Here is an 11,697-nt window from a genome sequence, read left to right as displayed (position 1 = left end):
GCTCCATCTGCTGGACAAACGCTGGAAATGCATTACTTTATTAGAATAATTTAAAAAAGGCAGACATACACTTGAATTGAATTTAAATTTTATTTCGAACATGAAACAGAGGTGAATACAAAACAAAACAATAATAATCAATAATAAATAAATGTAAATAAGAAAACAAAACAAAAATATAAATAAAAACATGCATCAACCATAATTAACCTGCTGGAAAAGGAGTAGGAAGAAATAAAAACGTATTAAATCCTACCCCTAAACTATATTTAATTATGATCAAAGTTAATTTAATTTATATAGAAAAAACAAAAGATCAATATATAAATATCAATAATAATAATAATAACACATCCTCACACCTTTATACACTGATATAAATACACCCATTTATAACTTAACTAGATACAACTGAGCTCTGCTGTCGCTATCGATAAATATATTTGTAAAATAAAAGAACCCAAACAAGACTCTCCCTGGATGTCCTGCCATTGGCTCTGATGAGTTGCCCTGATATTCAGATAAAGATCCTGCTGAAGTTGAATAAATATGAATAAATCTGAATAAATCTGAATAAATCTTTCTGCTGAAGCTCCTGGACCAGGTCTAGACCTGGTCCTGCAGGTCTAGAACCTGCAGGACCAGGTCTAGACCTGGTCCTGCAGGTTCTAGACCTGGTCCTGCAGGTTCTAGAACTGGTCCTTCTAGACCTAGAACCCGCCGTCGTGTTGGTCGTGCAAACAGCAGACCTCCTCACCAGCCGGTCAGGTGTAGGTGCCGCATCAGAATTGTGGTCAGGAGGAGGTGAGATTGTCGTGCTGTCGGCCTGTGACGTGTGGTCGTGCAGCCTTTCCAACAGCAGCAGAATCAACCCCCCCCTATGGAGATGACCAGCAGGACGCTGGTCGGGTTAGGGTTAGGGTTAGCTGCATCCAAGCCGCCTAAGGGGATGGTACGGCCGTGGCCTCTCGATCAGGTGCATGGCGTGCGTGTGGATCAGGAACCCGTCGGCAGTGGCTGGCGTGAATCCACGTGGCTCTCTCTGCAACCTTGACTGCTGTCTCCGTCACCAGAAGCTCTTGGAACGGTCTGTTCCACCTCCGAGCTTTCCAGTGTTTACGTCTGAAGTCTTTCACCACGATGTAGTCTCCAACTCCGAGGTCATGGAGTTTTGTCTCTGCCGGTTTGTGGAGGGCAGCCTTAACCTGTTTGTGAATATCAGACAAAACAGACGACAAGGTTGCACAATATCGTAACATTTCATCTTCTTAAAGGCCGGGCTCTTGCAGCTGCCTCTTAACGGGCCCAATCCCTGTTTAGAGGTCTCCCAAACAGGATCTCAAAGGGGCTCAGGCCATTTCTGCTTCTCTGGCAGCCCTCATGTGTATCCGCACAATGGGGAGGGCTTTGGTCCAGGACAGTTTTGTAGACTCACACACTTTAGCAAGTTTGTTTTTCAAAGCCATTTTCCATTTCACGTGCACCACAGGAGGCTGGGTGGTAGGAGCAATGTTGTCTCATGTCCATGCCCATATACTCACCAACCAGCTTCAGTGCAGCACTCACAAAAGGAGTGCCATTGTCTGAGCTGATGTTTGCTGGAACTCCCACCTGGGAATTATCAGGAAAATAAATCTGGGGAGACATGGCCGGCCGTCGGGCCCCGTCCACACCCCGTCAACTACCCTGCAGTTTGCATTCTTCCAGGACTATTTTTCAGGCTGTGAGGCCCTTAACTGCAGGTCAGTAATCTCCACCGAGGTCACAGCGGAGGAAGGAAGGAGTAGGGAAACAGCCTGTATCTGGAGAGATAAAGGTTGCTTTGACACAGTTTTTTGCAGCTGCGTCTGCTCGAACATTTCCCTTGAGAGATAACATCAGATTTGTTAGTGTGAGCATCACATTTACACACAGCAATTTGTTTAGGCAGCAACATGGCGTCCAGGAGAGTGGCCACTAGGACGTGATGCGCTATGGGTCTACCTGTGGAAGTCAAAAAAACCTGTTACGCCAAATTTGGCCAAAATCATGAACAACACCCAGGCGTATCTGCTGTCAGTGTAAATGTTTACTGACTTTCCTTCAGCAAACTTGCATGCCTCTGTCAGCGCCACCAGTTCAGCTGTCTGAGCTGAGTGTGATGAGGTCAGAGGCGACACAGAGTCATGCAGCGTGGTGACAGCGAAACCTGCAATGTAACTGGCCGTAGCAGGATCCCTGGAAGCAGAACCATCAACAAAAAGATCAAAGTCAGCATTGTCAATTGCAACATCACTCAAATTCAGGTCTTAGGGAACAAATGGATGTTAGCGTTGCCACACAGTCGTGTGGTTCTCCGTCCTCAGCTGTTGGCAAAAGGGTAGCAGGTTTAAGAACAGTGCATCTTTTTACCTTCACATTTGGCAGTTCCAACAGAACAGCATTATAACGCAACCACCTCGCAGCAGACAAATGTGAGGTTTTCTGCTCCAGGTGGATGAGAGATACTGCATGTGGGACTAGCAAGGTTAAATCGGTGTATTCCACGATATCACGTGATGCCATAACTGCTTTCTCTGCTGCAGCTACAGCTCTGAGGCAGCGAGGCAGGCCTGAAGCTACAGTGTCAATTTCCCACCCCAGTGTTAAGCTTGAGTTATGGTTCTGCGTCAAAACGACGCTGTGCCTACGGCGTGTGGTACGCGTCGACGCAGACCACACGCTGTCACTGACCTGCTCCTCCCGAAAACTGTAACTCCGCGTGGAGGCGACGCAGACCAAACACAGACGAGAGGGCTGTGATTGGTTCGCTTGGTAGCAACGCATTTCCGGTTTCCGGTTTGAAGCAGTCGTGAACTTTCAGCCTCTTTTCTTCGTGTATGTGTGATTTTTTTTGTTTGGGTTTTTTGCACAATAGTTGTCCTTATCTCTTTGATTCACTGTGACCGGAAAAAGTCTGATAAACCATTCAGAAAAAGATCGTGAATTAGTGGTCACGGGGGGTACTGCACCGCGGAGAAATGGAGTGACGGAGAAGTCCGAAGGTTCACGACGGCGTCACGGCGGCGGCTTGTGCTCTGCGTTGGTTTGATGCAGAACCATAATTCAGGCTTTAGGTCTGTGATGTCAGTGATGGGACGATGAAAACACTGCATAACGGGCTCTCCTGACCTCTCAATTTGCACTCCAGCCGGTGTGCATGTTAAAGAAAAACCCAGCAAACACATGAGATCCCTCCCCAACAGGTTAACTGGACATCTAGTCGAAATGAGGAAAGAGTGTTTAAACGTTTCGCCAAAAGCAGGGTCAACGCAAGTTTGGGGAACCGAATATCGTTCCAGGAAAGGTTTCCCACCCACTGTTTTCTGATATCTGCCGCTCATGTGGCAGAGTACCAGTGTGCTTGTGTGTCTGTGTATTTGTAAGTGTGTCAGTGTGGGTGCTCTCATATGTCTTCAGCTCTCAGCTGGCCCTGTGTCTCCACCGGACCCACGGTAGTTCTTGCTCCTACCGCCTAGTCACTCCTCCTCCTCCTCCTCCTCCTCCTCCTCCTCCTCCTCTTCCTCCTCCTCCTCCTCCTCCTCCTCCTCCTCCTCCTCCTCCTCCTCCTCCTCCTCCTCCTCTTCCTCCTCCTCCTCCTCCTCCTCCTCCTCCTCCTCCTCCTCCTCCTCCTCTCTCAGCACAAACCGACAATTCCGAGCTCAGTGTCCGGATTTTCTGCACAGAAAACAACAGTCACCAGCTCCTCCATGCCGGTCCCCCCCCTCCCTCCCCGGCCTCTTTCCCGCCTCTGGCCACGGCGGGAGTCGTCAGTGTCTCGATTTATGTGCAGGAACAACTTCTCCTTGCCGATGTGTCTATGCTGCATCTTTTAAATCCTACAGACGCAGTTAAGGGAGTACTTAGGACTACCCGCTTGACTAGTTTTGTTTTTGTCTCAGTCATCTGAAGTCTCACCTGCAAAGCTCCAGCTGTTTAACGCTCAGGCTTCCTGTTCTTGGAAATTTAAATTGTCTGACCCACAGATCCAACTGGGATATGGATTCTTTTCCATAGTTAACTATCTGGAATCTGGAACTGGAATCATCTCTCAATATCACCGGATCCGCCCTCTTCTGGCTAAAATCATATCTCACTAACAGACATCAATTCATCAGCATCAACAACTGCTCCTCCTCCACTGCCCCTCTGTCACAAGGCGTCCCCCAGGGTTCGGTGCTTGGTCCTCTACTCTTCATCCTCTACATGCTCCTCCTTGGCAACATCATCCGCCGCCACCGCCTCCACTTCCACTGCTACGCCGACGACGTCCAACTGTACATCTCCACCAAATCCCTCACCTCTGCAACCCACTCTACCCTGACCAACTGCCTCGCCGAAATCAAGTCATGGATACACTCGAACTTCCTCCAACTCAACTACAACAAATCAGACATGCTCATCATCGGCCCAAAATCCCTCACCAAAACCGCTCACAACTTCACCCTCACCATGGACAACTCCATTCTGTCTCCCTCCACTCACATCCGCAACCTCGGCGTTATCCTGGACAACAACCTCTCCTTCCAACACCATGAGTTATCCTGGACAATAACCTCTCCTTCCAACACCATGTCAACCACATCACAAGGACTGCTTTCTTCCACCTCAAAAATATTGCCCGTCTCCGTCCATCACTCTCCTTCTCTACCGCTGAAACCTTGATCCACGCCTTCATCACCTCAAGACTCGACTACTGCAACAGCATCCTCTACGGTTCAACTTCCAAGGTCCTCAATAAACTCCAATACATTCAAAACTCTGCCGCCCGCCTGCTCACCCACACCCGCTCCAGAGACCACATCACCCCAGTCCTCTAGAAACCACATCACCCCAGTCCTCTAGAGACCACATCACCCCAGTCCTCCAGAGACCACATCACCCCAGTCCTCCAGAGACCACATCACCCCAGTCCTCCAGAGACCACATCACCCCAGTCCTCCAGAGACCACATCACCCCAGTCCTCCAGAGACCACATCACCCCAGTCCTCTAGAGACCACATCACCCCAGTCCTCCAGAGACCACATCACCCCAGTCCTCTAGAGACCACATCACCCCAGTCCTCCAGAGACCACATCACCCCAGTCCTCCAGAGACCACATCACCCCAGTCCTCTAGAGACCACATCACCCCAGTCCTCTAGAGACCACATCACCCCAGTCCTCCAGAGACCACATCACCCCAGTCCTCTAGAGACCACATCACCCCAGTCCTCCAGAGACCACATCACCCCAGTCCTCTAGAGACCACATCACCCCAGTCCTCCAGAGACCACATCACCCCAGTCCTCCAGAGACCACATCACCCCAGTCCTCTAGAGACCACATCACCCCAGTCCTCCAGAGACCACATCACCCCAGTCCTCTAGAGACCACATCACCCCAGTCCTCCAGAGACCACATCACCCCAGTCCTCCAGAGACCACATCACCCCAGTCCTTCAGAGACCACATCACCCACACCCGCTCCAGAGACCACATCACCCCAGTCCTCCAGAGACCACATCACCCCAGTCCTCTAGAGACCACATCACCCCAGTCCTCCAGAGACCACATCACCCCAGTCCTCTAGAGACCACATCACCCCAGTCCTCCAGAGACCACATCACCCCAGTCCTCCAGAGACCACATCACCCCAGTCCTCCAGAGACCACATCACCCCAGTCCTCTAGAGACCACATCACCCCAGTCCTTCAGAGACCACATCACCCCAGTCCTCCAGAGACCACATCACCCCAGTCCTCCAGAGACCACATCACCCCAGTCCTCCAGAGACCACATCACCCCAGTCCTCCAGAGACCACATCACCCCAGTCCTCCAGAGACCACATCACCCCAGTCCTCCAGAGACCACATCACCCCAGTCCTCCAGAGACCACATCACCCCAGTCCTCCAGAGACCACATCACCCCAGTCCTCCAGAGACCACATCACCCCAGTCCTCCAGAGACCACATCACCCCAGTCCTCCAGAGACCACATCACCCCAGTCCTCCAGAGACCACATCACCCCAGTCCTCTAGACCACATCACCCCAGTCCTCTAGACCACATCACCCCAGTCCTCCAGAAGCTCCACTGGCTCCCCATCCCTCAACGGATCCACTTCAAAATCCTTCTCCTCACCCACAAAGCTCTCCACAACCAGGCCCCCTGCTACCTCACCGACCTGCTCCACCGCTACACTCCCTCCCGCAGCCTCCGCTCCTCTGACGCCAACCTCCTGTCCCTTCCTGTCAGAACCAACCAGGACCTGGTACTATAACTGGTACTATAACTGGTACTATAACTGGTACTATAACTGGTACTATAACTGGTACTATAACTGGTACTATAACTGGTACTATAACTGGTACTATAACTGGTACTACAACTGGTACTACAACTGGTACTATAACTGGTACTATAACTGGTACTATAACTGGTACTATAACTGGTACTATAACTGGTACTACAACTGGTACTACAACTGGTACTATAACTGGTACTATAACTGGTACTACCAACCTCCTGTCCCTTCCTGTCAGAACCAACCAGGACCTGGGGTGACAGAGCCTTCTCCATCGCTGCTCCACCCTCTGGAACTCCCTCCCCAAAAACATCCGTGACTGTACAGACCTCCCAGCATTCAAATCCCATCTCAAAACTCACCTTTACAGAACTGCTTTTAATGTGTGATTAATGTCCTGTGTCATGTTGTGTCCTTATGTACTGTCCTGTGTAATTGTAATTTGTAATATGTGTTTTGTTGTAATGTAAAGCGTCTTTGAGTGCCCTGAAAAGCGCTATATAAACAAAATGTATTATTATTATTATTATTATTATTATTATTATTATTATTATTATTATTATTATTATTATTATTATTATTATTATTATCATATATCTTACATTTGGGGCTGACAACTCTGGTCCCTCGGAAGGATTACTATCAGGGGGTTTGTTTAATCCTGCTCCCATGGTTGATTCTCTCAGACGTTTGCAGGTTTAATTTTCATGAAAGGAAAACAGTGGGCTACTCAAGGTTTACCCTTATCAAGGTCTGTGATGTCACAGAAGCCTGAACACTCGCGCAGCTCGCTGACGGAGATAGGAGTCAAGGTTTAGATTTTACTTTACTCACTATTAAATTGAGATTTCTTAAAATTTTTAAGCACAATAAATTTAGATTTGATTTTAGAATAACCGCAATTTAGATTATCTTTAAAACAGAAAATAAAAGAGTAGCACTGATACATTTTAATTTTAATTTACCCTTTAACTTTAACCGGATTCCAACTTTAATTATTTTTTCATATTGAATTTTTTGTTCTCCAGACAGTCAAAATTATTATGCCAGACATTAACAGACGAAACACAAACATCTTAGTATTTATGGCCCTAAGTGCCCTCAGACCCGGTCTGGTTTACTTTAGATTCCCAGAACCTAAAGCCCCAAGTTCCACTAGAGCCACTTGGGGAAAGTTTACCACTCCCTGACACAAAACCTCCGCCTGTAGGGAAGCCGAGTATCCGGCACGTCTGCCGACGCTACTGTCTGTTCAGTAGGTAGGAGGAGACTGCTGCGCAATTTTTGGCCGTTTCTTTCCTCAAAACTCACCTGAAAGAACAGCGAGGTGTTTCTGTAGCCACGAGTTCACTAGACCCCGATCGGTGAGGGGACTCATCTCAGTCCTCCGGACGTCAGGCCCTCTTCTCCACCTTCCGTTATGGGGGAGTACGAGGTTGTTGCTGCACTTTAATCAACTTCGGTCCAGAGTAAAAAAAGAAAATCCGCTCACAGACGGGGTCCCTTCGTGGTCGCCAGATTGTGATGGCAAAAATTGTTGTTCGTTCAATAAAGTGTTCAAAAAGAATGTCAGGACACGTCAGCTCTTTCTGGAGTTTTAATAAAAGCATTCATGAATGGAGTCACACAGTGCATTCTGATCAGAAGAGCAGTCAGTGAGTGAGTGACCTGAAGATGTTTAGAGACCCTATCTTATATTTCAGCAGGCTTAAAACAAAAGACAAAACACTCACCCTGCTCCACCTGATCGTGAGAAATCCCACTGCTCTGTGTCAGAGAGCTGGACCTCGACAGCATAGCAATGTTCACTTAAAACAGTCTTAAAGCATACTATGTTATACCAAAATTTCCCATTACAAAACATTTGCTCACATAAGAACCAGCTGTGTTTTTAGACGTTTAAACAGTTTTTCATGTTTTAGTATCTTTTAATTACAGTTTGTTTAAAAACTCTGATCTTTGGACTAAAACTTGAGAAGTGACTTATAAACTCTGACATTTGAACACTTACAACATTTACACAGAAATATGTTCTTTAATACCGATTTTATTTGACTTTTACTCTTTTATGTTACAAATCAGCAGGTTGATTAAAAATAACTGTCAGATTTAGGAACATGCTGGATTTTTAAGTCATATTTTTAACTAGTTACAACATTTATTTAAACGGTAAAGTTTGAAAGTAAAATTTCATCCCAGTGATTCCAGCACATTTATAACATGAATACAAACTTGGATAAAATGAATCACAACTTTATAAACCTTTATATTTTGGTATCTTATTAAACGCTGAACAAATACGCTGAATAATTTACAGTAATATTTAAATGTGTCGTATTTTCAATGTTTTGAGATTCGTTTGTTTTCACATGTGAACTTTTTACTGAAAATAATCCTGATCTTGGAAAAGTTATTCCATCAAAACATTAAAGACACATAGATATATTTTCTTTATCTCAGGTTAATCTATTCTTTGTCTGACAGATTCTGATCTCAGTAGTTTTTGCATCACCAGACTTTCCAATCTCAAAATAAGGGAAGAGTTTCTCAGTGAAAGTGTCTTCGTGAGTGCAGATGAGTGTCATGTCTTCAGCGTTGTAGAAGGAAATCTTCCCCCCGTCATAGTCCAGCTGGACTCTGATCCTCTGGAGACTCGTCTCCACCGTGACGGTCTCACCAACAGCATCTATGTATTCTCCATCATCATACGACAAACACCAGATTCCATCTTCAGGTGAAACAGACGTCTCTCCCTTCCTGTCAACGGACTCTTTAACCAAACCAACCTCCCAGCTGGGATGATCTCCCACCTCCACCTCCCAGCTGTGTTTCCCTGAGGTCAAACCCTCACAACCAAAAACATTGGCGTAGTAGTCGTTTCTCTCTGGATTATCAGGAAGCTGCTGGTCTGTATCTCCAAGTCTCACACTGGTCAGATCAGCAGACAGATAGAGACAGCGGTGTGCAGTGTTTGGGTCCAGAACCACCGGGCTGAAGTGGACCTGGTCCCCCATCTTCTCCCAGACTCTGAAGGCCAGGTTTCCCAGGTGTTTGGCCTCGTCTACCAGAGTTCCTGAGAGCAGCCGTGGATCTGACACTGAGCTCTGCTCTCTGGCTCTGTCCCGGGTGGGTTTAAACCTGCTGAGGAACGTCATGTTGTCTTTCTGCAGCTCTTCTTCCACAGCAGAGATGCTGTCTGACAGAGAGGAGATCTGCTCCTGGATCCTCTTCCTCTCCCCGCTGATCCTCCTCCCCTTCTGCTCCTCTTCCTCCCTCAGAGCTGCCAGTCTGGACTCCTCTTCCTCCTTCAGGAACTGCTGGAGTTTGTTGAACTCTGCTCTGATCTGCTTCTCTGTGGACAGCAGCTGCTTCTCCGAGTGTTGAACCACAGCTTTATATGTTTTCTCCACTTGTTGGTATTTGTTCCTCTTCTTCTGCAGAGACTTTAAGTCAGATTTCAGCAGCTCCTTCAGCTCACCGACTGCTTCTTCTACAGGAACCACTTTGTGGTTCTGGTGCAGAGAAAACTCACAGACAGGACACACAGATCTCTGTTCGTCTCTACAGAACAGTGGAGTTGTTCCTGGGTGTTTCTTACAAACCTCCTCCCTCTTTTCCTCTTTTTCAGTCTCAGACGATCCACCTGTCTGTGTTTCAGCAAAAGAGTCGGCAAGTTCCTTCAGTGAAAAGCTCACACCAGGTTCCCCTTTAGAAGATTTTCTTTTACAGATGGGACAGTTTCTGTTTTTAGCTTCTTCCCAGAACTTTTTCAGGCAGCTTGAACAGAAGTTGTGGCTGCAGCTCAGAGACACCGGATCTTTGAAAATCTCTAAACAAACGTGGCAGCTCAGGAAATCTTTAAGAAGAGTTTTCTCAGCCATTTCTTCAAATCTTTTTAGAATCCTTCAATCGGTAGACTCACCAGTTAAATGTCCCACTGAATCACAGATTTAAGTCCTTTAATTTCAGGTTTTTAGTTCATAACCTCCACCCTGAAATGGCGTCTCAGCTTCGTTCAGTCATGTCAATAATGACAAATTAACTTTCTGTTTCACTTTCCTGACGTCAGCAGATAGATTTGCATGTTCCTATCAGCAGGGGGCGCAGTTTGACTTGTTATTCAGAAATACAATCAAGTGGCTTGAGTGTAATTTTTTGTATCTTTGTATTGTTGTTTTTCTTTTAAAAAGAAAAACAATTAACAAAATAATTGGCCCTCTGTATCTTTTGCATAAATCTAAAAGTTTAGAAAAACTTAACTGATTGAAACATAATGTACAACAATTTAATCATGTAATTAAATGTTTTCCGTATAATCCTAAAAACCGGTTTTAGGTAGAGTTTTTAGGGTCATCACAACTAACTACAACCCGTCTTACCAGATGAGTGTATCAGTCTGGTGCTACCGGGGTCGGCCGACAGGACAGAGGACACGGGTTTAGTGGAGAAATGGTGGTTTTATTATCAGAGACGAGCACCAGTACCAACACCAGTACCAGTACCAGTACCAACACCAGTACCAGTACCAGCACCAGTACCAGTACCAGCACCAGCACCAGCACCAGTACCAGTACCAGCACCAGCACCAGCACCAGTACCAGTACCAACACCAGTACCAGTACCAGCACCAGTACCAGTACCAGCACCAGTACCAGTACCAGTACCAGTACCAGCACCAGTACCAGTACCAGTACCAGCACCAGTACCAGTACCAGTACCAGTACCAGCACCAGTACCAGTACCAGTACCAGCACCAGTACCAGTACCAGCACCAGCACCAGTACCAGTACCAGCACCAACACCAGTACCAGTACCAGTACCAGCACCAGCACCAGTACCAGCACCAGTACCAGTACCAGCACCAGCACCAGTACCAGTACCAGTACCAGCACCAGCACCAGCACCAGCACCAGTACCAGTACCAGTACCAGTACCAGCACCAGTACCAGTACCAGCACCAGTACCAGCACCAGCACCAGTACCAGTACCAGCACCAGTACCAGCACCAGTACCAGTACCAGTACCAGTACCAGTACCAGTACCAGCACCAGTACCAGTACCAGTACCAGTACCAGTACCAGCACCAGTACCAGCACCAGTACCAGCACCAGCACCAGCACCAGCACCAGTACCAGCACCAGTACCAGTACCAGTACCAGTACCAGCACCAGTACCAGTACCAGCACCAGCACCAGTACCAGCACCAGTACCAGTACCAGTACCAGTACCAGCACCAGTACCAGTACCAGTACCAGTACCAGCACCAGCAGATTGATGGAGCACAGGTGAGCCGACCAGTGAGACAGTTCGGGGGGGTCGCCCTCGGGGCCGGGCCGACCCCTATGATCCTGAAAGGATAATTAATCATAATTCATATTCCTTGACATACATA

The 11,697-nt window shown here is 47.3% G+C and overlaps 1 protein-coding gene across 1 annotated transcript; it reads right to left on the bottom strand.

Moving 5' to 3' along the window:
- Positions 1-7,897: 7,897 nt before the first annotated feature.
- On the bottom strand, positions 7,898-10,321 carry LOC133440546 (nuclear factor 7, ovary-like). The gene has a single exon (XM_061717842.1). The coding sequence runs from the start codon at positions 10,184-10,186 to the stop codon at positions 8,762-8,764; it is 1,425 nt and encodes a 474-aa protein (XP_061573826.1). The 5' UTR covers positions 10,187-10,321; the 3' UTR covers positions 7,898-8,761.
- Positions 10,322-11,697: the final 1,376 nt, after the last annotated feature.

The sequence above is a fragment of the Cololabis saira genome, chromosome 3 (genome assembly GCF_033807715.1).
Source record: "Cololabis saira isolate AMF1-May2022 chromosome 3, fColSai1.1, whole genome shotgun sequence".
Lineage (NCBI taxonomy): Eukaryota > Metazoa > Chordata > Actinopteri > Beloniformes > Belonidae > Cololabis > Cololabis saira.
Note: the sequence above shows the minus strand (reverse complement) of the source record. Positions and strands in the feature narration are given on the sequence as shown.

What these genes read in the sequence shown, in the direction of transcription:
- LOC133440546 (XM_061717842.1), bottom strand. Translation starts at nt 10,186, where the DNA reads ATGGCTGAGAAAACTCTTCTTAAAGATTTCCTGAGCTGCCACGTTTGT.